The sequence below is a fragment of the Pleurodeles waltl genome, chromosome 8 (genome assembly GCF_031143425.1).
Source record: "Pleurodeles waltl isolate 20211129_DDA chromosome 8, aPleWal1.hap1.20221129, whole genome shotgun sequence".
In the NCBI taxonomy this organism is placed as follows: Eukaryota; Metazoa; Chordata; class Amphibia; order Caudata; family Salamandridae; genus Pleurodeles; species Pleurodeles waltl.
The window spans coordinates 1,419,916,191-1,419,938,760 of record NC_090447.1 but is presented as its reverse complement, the minus strand read 5'-3'; the positions used below and the strand labels follow the sequence as shown (position 1 = coordinate 1,419,938,760).

The 22,570-nt window shown below is 45.2% G+C and overlaps 1 protein-coding gene across 1 annotated transcript in view; it reads right to left on the bottom strand.

The window, feature by feature from the left end:
• The window catches only part of LOC138248710 (E3 ubiquitin-protein ligase TTC3-like), a 1,210,547-nt gene that overhangs the window by 797,046 nt on the left and 390,931 nt on the right, over positions 1–22,570 (bottom strand). Inside the window, exons 15-16 of the mRNA XM_069202542.1 lie at positions 9,748–9,805; positions 1,535–1,619 (exon numbers count right to left, since the gene is read on the bottom strand). Coding sequence (XP_069058643.1) covers positions 1,535–1,619; positions 9,748–9,805 — 143 coding nt within the window. The remainder of the gene's footprint in view (positions 1–1,534; positions 1,620–9,747; positions 9,806–22,570) is intronic.

Here is a 22,570-nt window from a genome sequence, read left to right as displayed (position 1 = left end):
CTTACCTGCCAGCAGACTGGAACCGGAGCACCCCTGGTTTCCATTGGCACCTATGCTATCTGGGCCCTACTTTGACCTCATCGCCTAACCGGCCCTGTGTTGCTGAGTGTTTGGGGTTGACTTGAACCCGCCAACGGTGGGCTGCCTATGCCCCAAGAGACTGAACTTGTAAGTGTGTTACTTACCTGAAAAACTAACTATTACTTACCTCCCCAAGGGACTGTTGATTTTTGCAGTGTCTCCTTTTAAAATAGCTTATTACCATGTTTGCCAAAACTGTAAACATTACTGTTTTAATTCAAAGTTCCATATTTTCCTATGCCAAGTACCTTACAAGTTATGTACTTACTTGAATTCTGAATCTCATGGTTCTAAAATAAATTAAGAAACTAATATTTTTCCACATAAAAACCTATTGGCCTGGAGTTAAGTCTTTGAGTGTGTGTTCTCATGTATTGCCTGTTTGTGCACAACAAATGCTTAACACTACCCTCTGGTACGTCTACTGCTACCACAAAATAGAGCATTAGTATTATCTAATTTTGCCACTATCAACCTCTAAGGGGAACCCTTGGACTCTGTGCACAGTATCTCTCACTTTGAGATAGTATAAAGAGAGCCAAATTCCTACACTTAGCTACCCATGGTACTTACACCTAATACCAGGTAACCCCTCTTAGTGAAGTGTAGGTAGTGGCTAAAAGCCAGGCTCTCTAGAGGTAGCTGTGGGTGGGCAGCCGAGACTTATCTAGGAGACATGCAAAGCTCATGCCATACCACTGTAGTCACACAGCACTTACACACATGAAAGCAAACACTCAGTTGTACAAAAATAAAGGTACTTTATTTTTGGAACACTATACCACAAAATACTAGAAGGGCAACCCTCAAATAGGAGGTAAGTAATACACTAAATATATATACACTAGTAAACAGAAATAATTGTCAAAAGTATACCAACAAAAGTGTTGCAATTAGTCAAAAAAAAGATTAGGTGTAGCTCTTCTCTGGATCTACACGTATGCTGGTGCAGAAAAAAAAAGAACTGACTTCAGCACACCGGGGTGGCGCCTATATATAACGACAATGTCATTGTGATGCCCGCAGAGTTGACCAACACCACCTGATGGCGTGCAGGGGTAATGCTCGAAGAAAAATCGCTGGATCCAGTCTGATAGCTGGGGGCATCCTAAGGTAAGGAATCTGCAACTAGAAGTCTTTATCAGATACTGCACACTATACTTAATTATTTGTGGAAATAACAATAGAATCACTCACAAGATCTAATGACAATTATTTGTTATAACAGAATTTAGTAATATTGCAATTCTGTGCCCTTAAATACTTGTGACATACTGGGCTTCCATGCAAAAAGCTAATAATGTGGAAAGCTTTACTAAAACTGCTTTTCAAAGGAAAAATGACCGTACTAGCCGTAAACCTTTGTCCTTCGTAGCTATGTAAACACAATTAATTAGGAGTCAATAGTCTACTCTATATTTTATTTTACAATAGAAAATAAAGGAAAGCTTACCTCTGTTTTTCAGGCTCTTTGCTTTTTGTCCTAGATTTCCCATGAGGGCTTCTGGAATTGGTACGTGTATTTACTCCCTTACGAGCTAAGGAGGAAAAATGAGAAAAAAAATAAAGTAAAGCAGCAAGAAGTGACAAGGCAGTGTGTTCCACACTCTAGTTTAACGTGTTTAGAAAGGCAATAGGTTTCTCAAGGTGATGTTATTCTCAACCCATTTAGTATCCCCATGTGATTATTTGATTCTTCACTTAACAAATATGAAGAGGGAGCAAGGTGACTTAAGGAAATATTCAGATGCACAGTCAAAGTGTAAACTTTTACCAAAATAACTAAAGGTTCCTACTATTTTGGTTGAAGCTACAGCACCCACGTATACCGACAAAAGTGTTGCAGTTAGTCAAAATATGACTAGGGGTAGCTATGGATCTGCGCATAGGCTGGCGCGGAAAGAAAAGAACCGACTTCAGGATGCCAGGATGGTGCCTATATAAAACCACAACATCATCACGAAGCCCGGGGAGTCGACCAACGTGAAGGGGTACTGCTCGTAGAAAAATCTCTGGATCCAGTCTGATGGCTGGGGACATTCTAAGGTAAGCAATCTGCAACTAGAAGACTATCAGATATTGCACACTAAACTTAGTTGTGGAAATAACAATGGAATTACTCTCAAAATCTGGTGAGCATTATTTGTTAGTACAGAATTTAGTACTATTGCAATTCTGTGCTATTAAATACTTGTGTCATACTGGGCTTCCATGAAAAAGCTAATAATGTGGAAAGCTATACTAAAATTGCTTTTCAAAGGAAAAATTAAACATCATGACCGTACTAGCCGTAAACCTTTGCACTTCTTATTTATGTAAACACAACTAATAAGGAGTCAATAGTCTACTCTATATTTTATTTCACAATAGAAAATAAAGGAAAGCTTACCTCTGTTTTTCAGCACCCAGGAATAATACTACACAAAAACTCTTGGTCCCTCAACATTTAGTCAATCACATGATCAACAATTTTAGTAAAATGAAGCTCAATGCACCAGACATACTTTTTGTTAGGAAATATAACACAGTGACCAACCTTTTAAATTTACAGACAATGTTCAGTCCTGTAGCTCTCTTGTACTTTTGTAGGCATGGTAGGATGGATATCTATGAGTGACTTGTGGAGTACAGCAGTGTCCATAAGAGGAGTCATTTCCTTCCTTGTCATCCTCCTGATATTTTACTTACAGTTCAGATAGGCTGTGAGCGGGGCAAATGGGCCTTCATCTTCAGAGACTTCTAAATCACGCAAAGTGCTCAGAGGGTACAGTGACACCTTGCTGTGAGAGGTGTTCTGAGGTTTCAAGACTGTTTGTGACTTTACCAAAGGTTTGCATTGTCATTGACGAGGGAATACCTACCAATGGTGTGGTCGTGGTCGACAGCGGTGGTATCGTCAATGATGGATCCGTCATCGAGTGTACCGTTGATGGTGGTGGTGACGATGATGGTCTTGTTAACAGTGGTCTCATCGACGTGGAGTCTTCGTCGATGGTATAGGAGTGTCAATGGAGGTTGTCATCAAAGTTGAGGGTCTAGTCGATGACAGTTGTACAGTCATTGTTGTCGTTTTCTCGACAACTGTGTCATTATGTGTATTTGTGAGGTCGTCGATAGGTCAGAGGAAACATGTTTAGCAGACCTCGCAGATAGAGTGGCAGGCTCAGGTGAGGCAGTCTTTGTGGAGACTTAACATTTTCTCCTTTTTGCCATTGTCTGTCAGGGACACAGGGCCTTTCGGGCTACCTTAGAGGTCCCTTGGTCCTGGGATGTTGCTCTTTTGTGAGAGTGAGCCTAGATGTTGCTCTCCTCATCTGAAGAAATATCTATTTGTGTCTGGTCTTTTGTAGCCACAAAAGAAGTCTTGCCTCTCTGTCCTTGAATGTCGTAGAAGAAAAAGTCCTGCATACCTTACAATCCCTTGGTTTGTGGTCAGGATGAAGTTAATATAGGCAGTGTTTATGTGGATCATCCACATATAATTTCTTCTTCGCACAAGATTTGCAGGATCAAAAGAGCCCTTTTAAAAAAAAAACAAATATCCGACACCTAGATGCTTTGGAAGGTGAAGTAAGGAAAAAACTGAGCAAAGCTCAGGGATACTCCCTTCACATGAGGTACAGTAGAAAATCTGAGATACTGAAGCTTCCGTGCTGAGGGTTATAAAGGGTGCTGTCGCCTGATTGGCTGGACTTCAGGTTTTTTCTAATAATGTAAATCAGCTGTGAAAGTAAATGCACTTTAACATTGTTTTATATGGAAAGTTTCTCTATACTGCTATTTAATGGTACCGTGGGACTCACTTCGACGACAGGGATGACTCAAGCACGTGAATCTATGAAAGATCCAATACAGGAGAACCTTACATTTTACAAGGACAAAGAAAAAACAGAGCGATACAAACATGTAATCAATGATGGAGCTGTGCCCTCTCAGCTAGCCCGTCCTGTCTCTAGATTATAATCCATAGTCAGGTTGTTGATCATATGTTTAAAATTGATCTGATCAATAAATGGGGATTCATTCTCAGGATTTTTGTTACTATGATAGGTTAAACCGGGGTGCAGGTTGAAATCTCACAATAACAAAATCATTATGAATAAAGACACTGAATGGAAATAGTCATCTATGTAGGCTCTTAGACTATAGACTACATCCAGGTCATTCCTAACTATAACAGCCTTACAGAAGTTAACAAGCAACATTCTATGCTTATTATGACAAATCAGTGGGACGCCAAGAATGTCTGGTGATTTTGACATTATCAGTTCAACTTTACGATTAAGGCCCTGAGTAATAAGCATTACAAGACCCTCCTTTGAAGCGCCCACTGGTCGAGAGAATAGCTTATGCAGTATATGTGGCATAGCCATCCATGAATAGGCATCCCTGAACATCCCAAGTGGCCTGTAAACAAATACCATAGAAGGTGGACAACATTTTGAACAAACCATCACCAGAGAGCTTGCCCCGAACCTCAGCTATATACCAGCTTAACCCCCTTACATCAGTAGATTGACTAGGCACCGCATGCTTCTCAGATTTCCCCTCATCAGGAGCGAAGGTCAGTCAGTTTCCTCCAGCTGAATTAGGGGCTCAAATCGGTTGCTGAACGGTATGCTCGCAAGTTTACTTTGAGGTTTGTGAGTAACTGAGCCATCCGGTGGGCTGGACTGACTGGAGTACGGTCCCCCCACCCACACACCAGCCTAAGAGAATGGGGTTGAGGTAAGAATACCAATGGGAATACTGAAATTCTGTCCCAGGTGGAACCTTTTGACTCAAGTGTGTGAAGGATACGACCTATCCACAGAGCACTACAAAAATGTGCTATTATGCAGTCACCCACAAACATTTTTTTAGAGGGTCCTATCCAATCAACTCTGCGGTACATTATAATCTTGTCATATAGGGGCTGGGCTGGATTAGCACTAGACATCAACCAGGGTGCCACCTTATTTTTAAGCTGCAGGAAGTTGTCTTGGTCCCTACTCCTGGGGGGGGTGCAAATTCACCATTATGAGAATCTAACTGTATGACGTTAGTACAGGGGTATTCTTCGGGTGGTCGCATGAGGAGGCTAAGTAACTACAGGAGTTGGACCTTTAGAGTCACTGGGGTATGGGACGCTAGTTATCCAATTATGCCTGGGTCCCATCTGGGGGGCTAAGCGATCACTGCATACAGCAGAAACCTTTAAATTTGGGTGAAAGATTGGTCATCAAGGGCTTTCATGCCATTATTGATTGCAGGATGAGCAGAGGACTGAGTGCACCTTGACAAACCCTGAGTAAAAGCATTATCAGTGGAAGTGCAAGGCCTAAGACCCATTTAGCTTCCCAGCATCTGCTCCAGGGCAGACATTTATGAGCCAAATGTGTCAAGAGCTGACGAAATCTTAAGGTCCAAATTAGGATGAAAATCTTGGAGGCTACTTGCATCCTTTTTTGTCTTAACGGTTATGCGAATCTCAGATGAATGTGCCGTGAGACCTTTATTTACTCCCTTTCCAGATTTACTACCGGATTTGTTTTAAGTTAGCTGAGCATGATTTCTTGTTTTTTTGTCTGGCCCCTTCACTACAGGTACTGATCGTATCCTCAGTAAAAGCGGGCTCTGAGGTCTTATGGTATCCTACCATGGTTATAAGGCTTTTGGGTAGCTGCAGATGATTAACTGGGTTTTCGGAGGTTAACAATAGGTGACACTCCACCTTCTCCTATGTCCAGTGGGACACTCCTAGATGGAGTGATAGCTTGGCAGTTCCTGGAAAGTTGATCCTCGACACACACAATCTTGTCCGTGAGTACCCCCACTGCATTGTTACAGGAGGACAGTATGGATTTGACTGTCCTTGGTCTCTTCCCTATGGCTGCCTCAGCTCAGATTAGTGGTAGTGTTACAATCCAGCAGTCACAGAGCTCAACAGTAAGCTAGGGAGCTAAAGAAACCTCAGATCTCTCTAAGATAAAGCACTCACCAACTTAGTTAAGGATCCCAGGATGTTAAGGGGGTGGCCAAGCCTCTTCCGGGTGCTGACGGTCACAGGATGGGCCCACCTTGGGGCCCGTGCGCATCCACGGGATGTCTCTGGGCACTTAATAGTGTCGGCGGCAATGACGGGAATGCAGCAATTTGCTGGCCCCTCATCCTTATGGCACAGCAGTCTGGGACTTAGTCCCCACACAAGAAAGCTCAGCAACACATGTGAAATCCCCAAATAAGTCAAACTATGCCAATTGGGAATAAGGCAAACATATATGTACCCTTTAAAGGGACAAAGCACATGTACCGAGTCCTGATTAGAGGGGCTCAGGGAAGTTCAGAGTTATTACACCAGTGTCTAGTAGTCACAATGGAGGCAAAAAGTGAGGGTGAACCTGCAAAAAGCCTGTTTTGTCACATTCTGTTGTCTCCATCATAGACACATTTGTTCTCAGTCTCTATTCTTTCTCGTTCTGGTGTGTTCTGTGTGGTACAGGGCCCTATTTCAATCTATTTCCTTCACTTCTCTGCTTGCATTACTTGGATTTATATTCATTCACTTTCGGTCATCTTGTTTACCTGCAACTTTTGTTCTGGGACAAATATGGCAAGGGTACTACTATTCCTGGGGAAATGGAAATGTTGCCCCACATTCCTGTCCAGACAACTTAGGCTGTCATCAAGAAGCTGCCGCAAGAACCAATTATCCTTCATAAACAATTGGTTCTCCAGCTTTTACAGTCTCTTCTGGCACTGTCCTCTTTAAAATGCTGCCCAAGCCCTTCTACAGTTGGGGTTTGTTTGGCTGTGGCATGGTGTTGCGGCCTAACTGCCTGGGACTTTGGACCGGTTTCTGGTTCTGGAGAGTTTTGGTGAAAACCTTCCCCTACTGTTGCCCAGTGCTGTACTGTCCACGTGAGATACACATGAGGAAGATTCATGGGTGTACTCTAAGCTTCAAGGTGGTGCTGTTTTACAATTCTGCTGAATAAATTGGGATCAGCCTGTAGTCACCTTCATGTCAGAGTAAGGTCACTGAACGCAAATGACCTTTTGGTCTATGGTAAGATTTATTAGTTATCCTAGCAACAGACATCAGATCAATGATACAGGAACTTGTTACATAAAGCCACAGTGGCTACTTTGGTATGCAGCTTCCTCAGTGGTGGAAGTGTTGTTAACTGCGCAGTTATGGACAAGTCAAGTCAACAGAGGGTTTACAGAAAGTACTGCTGTCAGCAAGGTTGTTAGTCTCATCATCAGTGACTAAATTGTTGATGGTGATGATATTGTCAATGGGGGCAGAATAGCAGATGATTAAGGAGGCGTTGCTGCCGCCAGTGAGAACATCAACGGAGCTCTGTCGACTATGCAGACGACTGGAACTTAACCCTAGAAGACACTTCAGAGGGAGCCTCAGCTGGACTGTCAGGCTTCCTGTCAGTTGTTTTTGTGGCCTTACACAGAGATTTCACGCAAGAGTGAGTTCCTCAGCTGATACTTCACTTTTAAAATCTTTATCTTCCTCCAAACATCACTGGGGTGGCATTTTGGAATAAGCAGAATAAGTGACTTATCATCAAATGATGGAGGGTCTTCAGCTCTAGAGTTCTACTAAAGCAACCTCAGAAGTCAACCATCTCACTTAGAGTCTTTGCTGAAAATGCTATATATGTTTGCTGTCATATGCCTTATGCAGAAAATAGACACAATAGATGTTTTTCTTCTGGAGATTTTCCATATAAAAAACTTTGGCCCTCATTATGAACATGGTTGTCTGGCCCGCTACGCTGGCAGTCATTACCATCAACAGCATGGTGGTCCAGACCGCAATATTCTGAACATAAAAGTGAACTGGGAGCAAAGCAGCCAGTTCACTACCACCCACCGCCAGGCCACAGTCCACTGCCGGGCCAACTGAGCACATTCGGCCCGGCGGTGGAGGCAGGACAAGGGGTGGGATTACGATCCCATTTCCATCAGGGATTCCCTGGCAAGTTACCCCGCCAGGTAATCCTTGGCAGAAAGCATATGGGTGACAGGAATAATCATTCCTGTCACCTGTATGTGACATGCCTGGCCCCTCCCCCCGTTCCACAATCCCTACCCACCCCCCAAACCCCTATAACAGCCCCCAGCCCCCGAATCCCAAAAATCGACCCCTTCAACCCTCCTTCCCCAAAACCCCATGCAGGTCCCCCCACCCCGACCCTCACCATCCCCCACCCCTACATAAAGGCCCCCCCAAACCCCACATCCACGGACATGCACTCAGATACACATTCCACCCCCCCCCCTCCCAAGACACCCACGCACTCAGTCACCCCTTCCCTCTCGGACAGCACTTACCTTTTCTGTCGCGCTGCTCCGGGAGGGAATGGGCTCCCTGGATGCTGCTCCGCCGCCATCGCCACCTCTCCATACACGGCCACATCTATAACTGCTTCATTATAGGCATGGCAGTGTAGGGAGTGATGTGGCGGTAAGGGTGGAGCAGCATCTAACCGCGCCAACGACCACCAGCATGGTGGGCCTCACCACCATCCCTGGCAGTGAGGCACCATGCGTCATTATTTGGCGGGATGACGACCACCGCCACTGCCGGTCTTTTGTTGACTGCCGGCACGATTGGCGGCAGGGCATCCCGCCATGTACATAATGAGGGCCTTTGTCTCAGTAGCTAAACGTACTCAAGGTGGCTAGTTTGTGGACTCCTTCTGAAGCAGAAGAAAAAAGTGAAAAGTCTAAAGACAACAGACTCCAAAGATAAAGAGCCAGCAGGTGAGGAAGAAACCAGTTAAGAATTACATGCCAAACTGCAGAAGATAGAGCAGATGTCTGAAAGGACTTCCTTTCATATAATGTATAGTAGACACCTGAGGTATGCAGTCTGTAGTGGGAGTGGTGTTCAGACTGCTTTTGCCTCATTGGTTAAAGTTTGGTCTTTTTTCGTGAGGTTGCATGGTTACTAAATTTATGTAGTGTAAAAATGCCTTAAGAGATTTGAAGATTACTGTGCAACTCCTTGCTTACCAACGAGAATGCAAATCTTGAAAAATCCAATGTTGGAGAAATTGAGAGTAATAAAAACTACTATAGGTAATTGAAACATCGCCATGTTATAGGAGGTTTACTCTCGAAACTGGCAGAATATCATTAAAAGTTCCTGTGAATTATACAAACCTATTTTTCGAAAGGGAGCCAAACCTTAAGATCCTGCAACAACGCATGACAGATTATTATAAACATTATGAAGGAAAATTAAAAACTAAAAAGAAGCCACTAAAAACTTTACTAAAGAATGAGATTAGGCTACTTATTGGCATGTGCCTTACCATGTATTGTACTGTATGTCTGATAATTGTTTTAAGAGCTGAACACGTGCTGTGCTCTTGAACGCACATGGTGCGACATAAACTAGATATTATGCAGAAAAGAACAATGAACAATTGCCACACATTAAGCAATTAAAGAAAGGTGAATGGGAGACTCAGTCAATCATAGACAGATGAGAAAAGGGAAGATTGAACATTTCACTATAAGGTTTTCAGCCTACATTATTACACCACATCACCTATTTCAAAAAAACTTTATGTTCAATGTGAACGGTAAGACATTTTTCACTTTCCTCATGATTCAAATTCTAAGAAGAAATAGAATTCACTGAAAATGTAATGTTACCTGAAGGGAGCTCTGAAGGTATCTTTATATTTTCTGTATCAAATATATTAGCAGAATCCTAATTAGGGAAGACAAATTTCACACTGTAAGTATCCCTACACTGCAAGACATCTGAAATAAAGTACATTGCAAAATCATACACAATTATTTTTTTTATATAACACATTTTAACATTATTAAAATTGTCAATTATGTACAATTGAGGCTACTACGAAGTACAATAATTAAAACTATTTCTACAGTTCCATTATTTCTAATGTGTGACTCACTTATGTGCCATGTTCATAGACTAAGGGCCTGATTCAGATCTCGGCGGACGTGTTACTCTGTCATAACGGCAATGGATATCCCATCTGGCGAAATATAAATGCCACAGGATTTATTTCAATGGATGGCATAACCGTTGTGATGGAGTAACTCATCCATCATGATCTAAAACAGGCCCTTATTAGAATATGTTGAGTAACTTTTTTTTTGAGGTGATAGCAGAAGAAAAACTAGGACGCTTTCTCTCTCCATATAAATAAAAATATAAATATATTTATACTCGAGTATTACACTGTGGAGGTCACCACTGTGTAGTTAACGTTAGGTCACAGTTTCGCTAATAACTTTGGCACCATTTCACGAATCTCCGTGAAACTTCCCCTCCAAAAAAAAGGAGGTTCAGCCACCTCAGCTCATTCCTGGAAAGTTTAAAGGTGATCTGTCAAACGAAGGCCAAGAAAAACAGAAGGATTCCAAAACACAGGTTTCCAGTATAAATTCTCATAGTATATTTTGGAAACAGATCTACACAAAATGTGGCAGAAAGTTAGAACTTTACCAAGATATCATGCTTTTCGGTATTTGGTATAAATCACTTCAGTTGTTTTAGAGAAATTAGCATTTAAAGAGGAGCTTGGAGTAGTCATGAAGGAGTTATTTTGAAGGAACTAGTCTATCCCGATTGGCTGGCCACAACATTAACAATATATCATGGCCAGCTATTAGAGGACTCAGGGACATGGTTCCTGCATTCTAAGAACAAATTTAAAAAGTATACAAGGGGGCAGAGTGAGCACAGCCTGACCTAAAGTTGCACGTAGGGTCTCAAATACGCATCCCTTGATTGGCTTGACAGAGAATGAACAACATGTTGGGGCAGCCATTACAGGGCTTTTGGTGATGTTTCCAAATGAAATGTATTGTAATGAATGGGGGTTTTGAGGGTCACAAAAAGGATCACATATAAAGGGTGATAGATTTTAGTCGCGATACAAATCATTTGCTGGTGGTGCCAAACTAATTTCTCATGGAAGTTACGGAAAGTGCGCCAGAAGCAAAAATGAGAGCACATTTTCTATAAATTTACACTTTCTTCCTCAGTCAGGTGAGAATCAAGTCTGATATCCGGAGTAAAACGTGCTCCAATAGCAGTAGGAGCCTTTCAGTTGATTCCCCAGTGCTATACTACAGCGCCATACAGCGTTCTAAGGAACAATTAGAGCTACTAAAATTCTGTATTCATAATAGAAGTGTGGCACACCTGAAGCAATCTTCATGGAGTCATAGCTGTAAAACGTAAAGCATTTGCTTTCAAAGTGAACAAAATAAGGTACTCTCTTTCTGGCATGGTTACCCTCACTTTTTGACTAATGTCAGTTTGTTTTGACTGTGTTCACTGGGATCCTGCTAACCAGGACCCCAGTGACTGTGCTCTCTCCCTCTACATTTGGTTGCTTGTACCACAAACACCCCACATTTGGCATATAAGTCCCTAGTATATGGTACACAGGGCATTAGGACACCAGGAGTTCCCCATGGGCTGCAGCATGTACTATGCCAACCATGGGAGGGAAGCCTAAGGAAAATGCGTCTGCAGACCTGCCATTGCAGCCTGTGTGAAAAGGTGCATGCACCCTTTCACTTCAGATCACTGCACCAGGTCACCACAAGTCACCTCTATGGTAGGCCCTCCTAGCCCAGAGAGCAGGGTGCAGGTACCTGTGTGTGAGGGCACCCCTGCATGAGCAGATGTGCCCCCACGAACTCCAGCCCCATTTTCCTAGACTTTGTGAGTAAGGGGACGCCATTTTACATGTGTACTGGACATAGGTCACTACTTATGTCCAGCTACATAATAGTGATGCCGAACCTGGGCATGTTTGGTATCAAACATGTCAGAATCATACGCCCAATACTGTTGCCAGTATTAGTTGTATGATTCCATGCGCTCTGGGGGCTCCTTAGAGGACCCCCAGCATTGCTCCTACCAGCTTTCTGGGGTTTTCCGGGAAGTCCACGCTGCTGTCACCCTCTGACAGGTTTCTGCCCTTCTGCTGCTTGATCAGCTCAAACCCAGGAAGGCAGAACAAATGATTTCCTTTGGGAGAGGGAGATAACACGTTCTCCCTTTGGAAATAGATGTTACATGGCTTGGGAGGGGCAGCCTCCCCAAACCACTGGTATGCTTTGAAGGGGACATTTGGTATTCCTTGCATAAACCAGTCTGTACTGGTTCAGGGACCTCCAGTCCCTGCTCTGGGGCGAACCTGGGCAATGGAAAGGGGAGTGACCACTCCTGTGTCGATCACCACCCCAGGGTTGGTGCCCGAGGCTCATCCAGAGGGCTCCTTGATTCTGCTATCTTGAATCCAAGATGGGCAGAGGCCTCTGGGAGCATCTGAGTGGCCAGGTCAGGCAGATGACGTCACAGCCCCCTCCTGATAGGTGGTCACCCTGAGAGGTGACCAATCCTCCTTCCAGGGCTATTTAGGGTCTCCCTCTTGGATGGGTCCTCAGATTCGACATGCAAGACTCCGGCAGAAATCCTCTGCAACGTTTACTTCGACTTTTGGTCACAGGAACCGCAACTAACCTCTGGCAGCTACCAAGGCTTGTTGGAGTCTCCTCCAAGGGATCTTCAGGCTCCATGTAGCCCCCACCCCCAGAACTCTTACCTGCGACACGCAGCCCTCTGCATGCTTCCTCTGTGACGTGGGACCTCTCCACAGGTGTGCTGTGTGGACCTCTGTGACTCCTGAGCTCCATGCCTCTTCTTCTTTGGACTCTCTGCACTGTTGAGGGTCACCAGGGATCCCCGAGAGATGAGTCCTCCTTGGACCTTGCTGGTCCCCGACAGCTCCACTTTCCGCCAACCGCCACATTTGCCTTTGCCAAGGCTTGTTAGCGTTTTTTCCACACCACAGATCAACTGTAATCCTTCATCCAGCGTGGGACATCGACTGCATTACCCAGAAACTCTTTATCTGCCTCAGTGCTGACCGTCGTCGGCCCACCGTCAACCAACTCCTGCATCCACCAGCGAGTAGGTAGTGGCTCCTGCCACCACCGTACACTTCAATGAGATCTGGACTTGGTCCCCTCTTTCCACAGGTCTCCTTCTTCCAGGATCCGCCTTCGGTTTTTGCAGTCTTTTCTGGGTCTTGCAACATCTTTCTCTGAATTCCTTTTGGTTGGTGTTGGGATAACTAGTAACTTACCTCTTTACTCCTGGTCACTGGGAGGGAACTCTGGTACTTATGTTGTGGATTTTCTATTGCCTCCAGTTCCTTGGGTGAGGGGCCTAACCTCCACATTCCACTTTCTTAGTATATGGTTTGGTTCCCTTCATAGGGCTTCAGTATTGCCTATTGCTTTTCACAGTTTTCTATTGCTTTTAATTCCTTTTCCTGATTGTTACAGTACACAGGGGGTCATTCTGACCCCTGGCGGTCACCGACCACTGGAGCACCGCCAACAGGCTGGCGGGGCTCCGTCGAGCATTCTGACCGCGGCGGTTCAGCCGCGGTCAGAAACGGAAAGTCGGCGGTCTCCCGCCAACTTTCCGCTGCTCGGGAGAATCCTCCATGGCGGCGGAGCGCGCTCCGCCGCCATGGGGATTCTGACACCCCCTACCGCCATCCTGTTCCTGGCGGGTCTCCCGCCAGGAACAGGATGGCGGTAGGGGGTGCCGCGGGGCATGGGCAGTGCAGGGGCCCCCTAACAGGGCCCCACCATGATTTTCACTGTCTGCTGAGCAGACAGTGAAAATCGCGACGGGTGCCACTGCACCCGTCGCACCCCTGCAACTCCGCCGGCTCCATTCGGAGCCGGCATCCTCGTTGCAGGGGCATTTCCGCTGGGCCGGCGGGCGCTCTTTTGGAGAGCGCCCGCCGGCCCAGCGGAAATGTATGAATGGCCGCCGCGGTCTTTTGACCGCGGTGCGGTCATTTGTCGGCAGGACTTTGCCGGGCGGCCTCCGCCGCCCGCCAAAGTCAGAATCAGGGCCATAGTGTTTACTTACATCCTATAGGAGGATTGCCTATCCATTCTTTTAGTGATTGTGTTACTGTAATAAAGAGCCTTTATTTTCCTAACACCTTAGTGTTTTCTTTCCTGTGTGTAAGTATAGTGGTATTGCATGAGCTTTGCATGTCTCCTAGATAAGCCTTGGCTGCTCATACACAGCTACCTCTAGAGAGTCTGGCTTCCTAGACACTGACTACACCTCACTAATAGTGGATACCTGGACCTGGTTTAAGGTAATAATACCATAGGTACTCACCACACACCAGGCCAGCTTCATACAGGCACATTATGTCATGAAAAGTATTGTTAGTGCTCTATAAAGTTTAAATGAGAACACAATGTTTATAAGTTCTCATATGTACTTCTCATCCAAGTCAGTAAAACATTCTGACATGCAGAGTGAAAAACTTTCAACAGAAGGTGCCTTGTGTCAGTTAAATCTCCAGTGTTCTACTGCAGCTTAATGCAGCGTTCTAATGAACTACAAGAGCGTTAACACTGTATTTATAACAGACGTGTGGCACACCTGAAGCCATCTTGATGGCTCAAAGCTGTAAAACTTGAAACAAGAGCTTTTAGAAAAGAACAAAATGAGGGCTTCTCTTTGTAAAAAAAAAAAAAAAAATATGGTTAGTGTTCTAGAAAGGTAAAATGAGGACAGTCAGGTGACAGAGGCTGCCCAACAGATCATAGAGGACAGGATGGAAGGCTTTAGGGAATGCACGCAGACAAAGGAGGACAGGGAGGAAGGGGACAGGGGGAACAAGCCTACCGGGCAGGCAGTCAGATGTGGCAGTGGGACCACAGCAGACTGTGCAGGGCATATGGAAGGAGGCATGGGCATACACACGAAGAATGGAGGTCCAGGGTAAGCTGACCATGGACGGCAGGCTGGCATTGGCAGAGATAGCAAAATGGACCATCGAGGGCAGGGAGTTCAGACAAAAGCACTGGCACAGAGAATAGAAGGCTTGGGGAAGGGGGGCTGCGACAGCAACTGACCATGAAAGGCAGGGCGGTGTGGTTATGGTCAGCAGGCTGACCACAGTGGGCAGGTAGGAGGAGGCAGCGGCTAGAGTTGCAGGGGCAACAAGCTGACCATTCAGGGCATGCCAGCATTGGCAGGGATGCATGACAGACCATGAAGGGGAAGTGGGTAGGGGCAACTATATGGAAAAGGGAGGGCAGTAGTGTTGGGCTCTCACTGGGTTTTGGTACCCAGAATCCTTTGCAGACCTCAAAATGTGGCTAAAAACACACTTTTTCCTCACATTTCAGTGCTGCAAATTAACGGAATCTGAGGGAAGCAACAAACTTCCTTGCACCCAGCATTCCCTGCACATCTCCCAATAAAAATGGTACTTCACTTGTGTGGGTAGGCCCAATGCCAGCGACAGGGAAGGGTCCAAAACACAACATCGACACATCAAAATTATCTATTACAAAACTACCTGTTTTTGCAAGGGGGCACCTGCGTTTTTGGTCCTGGGCTTGGCAACCATCTAGGGAACCTACCAAACCCAGACATTTCTAAAAACTAGACACCCGAGGGAGTCCAGGGAGGTGTGACTTGTGTGCATCTCCCAGTGTTTTCTTACCCCAAATCCCCTCCAAACCTCAAATTTAGCTATAAAGAAAATCTCATTTTCCTGACATTTCTGTGTGGGATCACCACACCAGCACAAACTTCCTTCCACCCAACATTCTCCTCGGTCTTCCGATAAAAATGATACCACACTTGTGTAGGTGGGCCAAGTGCCTGTAGCAGGGAAGGGCCCAAAAAAATTTCAACACTGAGGGGGAACCAAAGAGGATGTGAAGCACACCACCCTGGACTCACCCAGATGTTTAGTTTTCAGATGTGTCTAGGTCTGGTAGATTTTTCTAGGTGGCAACGTACCAAAGTCCAAAAAGTGCAGCCGCTCACCATTTCAAGTTGGACGATATTGGGAGTTAGCCAAGCTCTCGTGCCCCAAATGTAAAATCAAAACCCAAAGAAAATCAAATGTCGTCTTGCTTGCCATTGGGATGAGATGCTTTCGTTTGCAGGGGGGGGGCAAAATTGTGCCGAAGTCTTCCGACTCGAGCCGAGAATCCGTCACCGAAAAAACTCGGCATCGACTCGCCTTTCGGAGCCGAGGCCTTCCATCAACATGGGCATTTCGAAAAAAAACGCTTCGGAGCCGAAAAAAGCCTTGTACACCGAGGAACATGGACTCTCTAAACAACTAAAGGAGAGACAAAGATTTGAGGAGGAACTTCAAATGGAAGAGTTTGACAAAACACAGGCAAGGATACAGATCCATAAGGATAATGGGAAGATCCAAACTGCCCCTCCTCTCAAATTAAAAAGAAAACTGGCTTTCCAGGGACGATCAGAGACTGAACAGCCAAAGGCTAAAGTGCCCTGGGAAAAATCGCCCACTCGCCATTTTTCACCAGAACTTTCTTCTCCACATTCACCACAAAGAACAGTGTCACCTCTTGCCACGCGCACAGTCACCCACACACACTGTGCAGTCGCAAGACAATGCAGACCCCTGGGACCTCTACGATCCCCCCGTGTCGGACAATAGCCCTGAGTGCTACCCTTCAAAACCCTCGCCACCTGAGGATAGCACCTCATACACCCAAGTCTTGGCCAGGGCTGCTGTATACCATAACGTAAGCATGCATTCAGAGCCACTGGAGGACGAGTTTCTCTTTAATACTTTGTCCACAACGCATGCTTCCTACCAAAGCCTGCATATGCTCCCAGGCCAACAAGTTTTTCAGGAGCCTGTGAAAGGGAGACCCATCACACCGCGGGTGGAAAAGAAGTACAAGCCACCACCGTCGGACCCAGTGTTCATCACACAACAGTTGCCCCCGGACTCTGTAGTGGTTGGAGCTGTGAGAAAGAGAGCCAACTCAGTCATCTGGAGATGCAACACCTCCAGATAAGGAGAGTCGGAAGTTCGACGCAGCAGGAAAAAGGGTAGCGTCACAGGCTGCCAATCAGTGGCGCATCGCAAATTTGCAGGCCCTTATTGCAAGTTATGATCGAGCTCATTGGGACGAGATGAGCGATATCATCCAACATCTCCCCAAGGAATATCAGAAAAGAGCTCAGTAAGTGGTAGAAGAGGGAAAAGCAATATCTAATAATCAGATACGTTCTGCATTAGATTCTGCCGACACTGCCACAAGAACAGTGAACACGGCAGTAACGATTAGACGACACGCTTGGCTAAGATCCTCAGGGTTCAAACCGGCGATACAACAGGCAGTACTTAACATGCCATTCAATCAACAACAACTGTTTGGACCACAAGTGGACACAGCCATCGAGAAAATGAAGGAGGACAGTGACACGGCCAAAGCCATGGGCGCGCTCTACTCTTCCCAATATAAAAGGACATTCAGGAAACCGCAATATAGAGGGGGTTTCAGGCAACAGCCTTCAGAAGCATCCACCTCTCAGACAAAACCCACCTACCAATCCCAATATCAGAGAGGGGGGTTTCGCAGATCCTTCAGGGGACAATTCCCAAGGTCAAGGGGAAAATTTCAGCCCACTAAACAGGCCACTAATAACAAGCAGTGACTTGCCCGTCAACCTCCCCCAACACACACCACCTGTGGGAGGAAGACTAAGATTTTACCACAAACATTGGTCAGACATAACCACAGACACATGGGTCGTATCAATTATCCAACATGGTTACTGTATAGAATTTACACATTTTCCTCCAGATATTCCCCCAAGAGCGCACAAACTGTTGGCGCAGCATTTAGAAATGTTACAAACAGAGGTGCAGGCGCTATTAACAAAACAAGCCATAGAACTAGTACCTCACCAACAAAAAGGAACATGGGTTTATTCCCTATATTTCCTTATTCCCAAAAGGGACAAAACACTAAGACCAATTTTAGATCTCAGGACTCTCAACCTATTGATCAAATAAGAACACTTTCACATGGTCACACTACAAGATGTAGTCCCCTTACTAAAATAGGGAGAATACATGTCAACACTGGATCTAAAAGATGCGTATTTTCATATACCCATCCATCCATCTCACAGAAAGTACCTCAGGTTTGTCATACAGGGAAAACATTACCAATTCAAAGTATTGCCCTTCGGGATAACAACAGCCCCCGAAGTATATAAAAAATGCCTCGCAGTAGTAGCTGCCCACATAAGGAGATAACACAAGCACGTATTCCCATATCTCTATTATTGGCTAATGAAAGCAAACACTCAACAGCAGTGTCAAAATCACACACAGTACGTAATAGATACCCTACACACACTAGGGTTCTCAATAAATTACCAAAAATCACACTTGCAACCATCCCAACTACAACAATACTTGGGAGCACACTCAAAGAGCGACTACCACTCCAAGCCCACAAAGGATACAGTCATTCCAAACCATGGTACCAAATATACAAGCAAATCAGCACTACACAGTCAGATTTGTTCTGAAACTCCTAGGCATGATGGCATCATGCATCGCAATTGCCCAAACGCCCGGCTACACATGCGGCCCTTACAGCAGTGCCTTGCAAAACAATGGATGCAAGCACAGGGTCAACTCCAAGATCTATTGTTGATAGACCGCCAAACACACTATTCGCTTCAATGGTGGAACCCTATAAATTTAAACAAAGGGCGGCCTTTTCAAGACCCTGTGCCTCACGCCATTCTCACAACAGATGCATCAATGATTGGGTGGGGAGCACACCTCAACAATCACAATATACAAGGACAATGGGACAGTCAACAGAAACAACTACACATAAATCACTTAGAGCTGCTAGCAGTCTTACTAGCACTAAAAGCATTTCAACCTCTTCTAGCTCACAAACACATTCTCGTCAAAACAGACAATATGACAACAATGTACTACCTAAACAAACGGGGGGAACACACTCATCACAACTATGCCTCCTAGCACAAAAGATATGGCATTGGGCAATTCACAACAACATTAGCCTAATAGCGCAATATATTCCAGGCATTCACAATCAATTAGCGGCCAATCTCAGTCGAGATAACCAGCAAACTCACGAGTGGGAAATACATCCCCAGATACTACAAGAATACTTTCACCAGTGGGGGACACCAGACATAGATCTGTTCGCCACCAAAAAAACGCAAAATGCCAAAACTTTGCGTCCAGGTACCCACACCCTCAGTCCAAGGGCAATGCTCTATGGATCAATTGGTCAGGGATATTTGCTTACGCTTTTCCCCTCCTCCCACTCATTCCTTTTCTAGTCAACAAACTGAGCCAAAACAAACTCAAACTTATACTCATAGCACCAACATGGGCACGCCAACCGTGGTACAACACACTGTTGGACGTCTCGGTAGTACCTCACATCAAACCCCCAAACAGACCAGATGTGTTAACACAACACAAACAACAGATCAGGCACCCCAAGCCAGCAACACTCAACCTAACAATCTGGCTCCTGAAGTCTTAGAGTTTGGCTATCTAAATCTTCCAAATGAGTGTATGGAAGTCATTAAACAGGCAAGAAAACCTACCACCAGGCATTGCTATGCTAATAAATGGAAAAGGTTTGTTTTCTACTGCCAAGCAAACAAAATCACACTGTTAGATGCCTCCATACCAGACATTGTGGGTTATTTACTACACCTACAAAAAGCAAATCTCGCTTTTTCTTCCATCAAAATTCACCTCACTGCAGTCTCTGCTTACTTGCAGATTAAACACACAAAACCACTATTTAGACTACTAAAGCTGATCATACCGCCAAGAACACCACCAGTACCCTCGTGGAATCTTAATACTGAACTTACACGACTCATGGGGCCACCTTTTGAACCCATGCATTCTTGTCAAATCCAATTCTTAACTTGGAAAGTGGCATTTCTAGTGACTATCACTTCACTACGAAGAGTTAGTGAAATACAGACTTTCACTATTGAGGAACCCTTTATACAAGTACACAAACATAAAGTGGTTCTCCGCACAAATCCAAAATTTCTACCAAAGGTCATTTCACCGTTTCATTTAAACCAAACAGTGGAACTTCCAGTCTTCTTCCCACAGCTAGACTCAGTAGCAGAAAGAGCACTGCATATACTAGACATAACAAGCATTTGCAATGCAACGGGTCTCGCGTTTGCTCATGTTAGAGCTTATAGCGTTGTAAACTCCTAACCCGACTTTTCACCTATCAGCAAAAGTGCATTTATGTACGTAACCCGAAAAAGTGCAATTAACTATGTAAAGCGCTTGACTTCTGCCAAGCGAAATCGCGCTAGTAAATTCGAGAAAAATTAGTCCACGAGCCGGACAGAAAACAGCGGGCGTCGCATGTTTTCTGTACTTGGTCGATGCGCTGGAGGAAGGCTAGCCACCAGAAAAGGCATGACGTATGCATGCCTTCGACTAATGAAAGCAAGCAGATTTTATTAGGCAAGCCCACGAACCAATCAAAAACACTGACGTGATGTCGACAGGGCTCCGAGCCCTTTTCTAAACACTAAAGCGTCTCGCTGCGATACGCATGCGCGAGTGCATGCAACGCAGGCTCGACCCTAAAAAGAGCTCTAATGTACTGTATAGACAGAACAAAACCATTTCGTAAAACTAAACAATTGTTCGTCGCATTCCAGAAACCCCATGCTGGTAACCTTATATCCAAACAAGGTATAGCAAGCTGGATAGTTAAATGCATACAGACTTGTTACCTAAAAGCTAAAAGAGTACTACTCATTACACCAAAGGCACACAACTAGAAATAAAGGGGCAACAATGGCCTTTCTAGGTACCATACCAATGACAGAGATTTGTAAGGCAGCCACTTGGTCCACACCTCATACGTTTACCAAACACTACTGTGTAGATGTGTTGGCAACACAACAAGCCATAGTAGTATGGCTGTACTAAGAACATTATTTCAAACAACTTCAACTCCTACAGGCTGACCACCGCTTTTGGGAGGATTACTGCTTTGTAGTCTATGCACAGCATGTGCATCTGCAGCTACACATTCCATCGAACGGAAAATGTCACTTACCCAGTGTACATCTGTTCGTGGCATGTTCCACTGCAGATTCACATGCGCCCTCTCTCCTCCCTGGGAGCCTGTAGCCGTTGAAGTTGCAATTAGAAATTGTATATATGTAAATAAACATTACTATAGAGTAAACTAAGTACATACATCTCTATTCCATTGCATGGACATCTTTACTATTCTCATTCTACCATTCCTACCTCACCCTGTGCGGGAAAACAATCTAAGATGGAGTCGATGCCCAAGCGCAATGGAGCAGAAAGGGAGGAGTCACTCTGTCCTGTGACTCGAAAAGACTTCTTTGAAGAAAAACAACTTGTAACACTCCGAGCCCATCACTAGATGGCAGGAACAGTGCACTTCTTTTTGTAACAATGCTTGGACTTCTAGTTGTAACAGGTCTGGTGGCAAATGTAGGAATTCTATGCAATAACCATGTTGGATAATGGCTAGGACCCATGCGTCCGTAGTTATGTGTTCCCAGTTGTGGTAATATTCTGTCAGTCTCCCCCCCCACTGGTGTTGCGTGGTGGGGGTTTGTGACATTGAAGTCACTGTTTAGTTTGTGGGGTTTTGGGGCTCTGGAATTTCCCTCTTGTTTTAGGGAACTGTCCACCTCTATATTGTTCTCGAAACCCTCCTCTCTGATACTGGCCCTGATAAGTGGGTCTGACTTGTGAGGTGGAAGGCTCTGTGGTTGGGGCACGAAACCCCCCTCTAAAGTGTGGCTTCCTAAAAGTGCCTCTGTTCTGTGGGGAGTAGAGCGCGTCCATGGCTTTGGCCGTGTCCGTGTCTTTTTTCAGTTTTTCTATTGCCATATCCACCTCCGGCCCAAACAATTGTTGTTCATTGAAAGGCATATTCAGCACAGCCTGCTGAATTTCTGGCTTAAATCCGGAGGTCCGTAGCCATGTTTACTGTCCTTGCCGCCGTGTCTGCTGAGTCCACAGCCGACCTTATTTGGTTGTTGGAGATAGTTTGGCCCTCCTCAACAACCTGTTGGGCACGTTTCTGGAACTCTTTGGGTAGGTGTTGAATGAGATGTTGCATTTCATCCCAATGTGCCCTGTCGTATCGTGCCAGTAGAGCTTGAGAATTGGCAATTCGCCATTGATTGGCTGCCTGTGCTGCCACCCTCTTGCCTGCTGCATCGAATTTCCGACTTTCCTTGTCGGGCGGTGGTGCGTCTCCAGAAGTTTGGGAGTTTGCCCTTTTCCGGGCTGCTCCTACTACCACCGAATCAGGAGTTAACTGTTGTGTGATATACACAGGGTCAGTAGGGGGAGGTTTATATTTCTTCTCCACCCTAGGCGTGATGGCTCTGCCTTTTACTGGGTCCTGAAACACCTGTTTGGCGTGTTTTAACATGCCTGGCAGCATTGGCAAGCTTTGGTATTGGCTGTGAGTAGATGACAGGGTGTTGAACAAAAAATCGTCCTCTATGGGATCTGCATGCAATGCTACATTATGCAATGTAGCTGCCATTGAAACC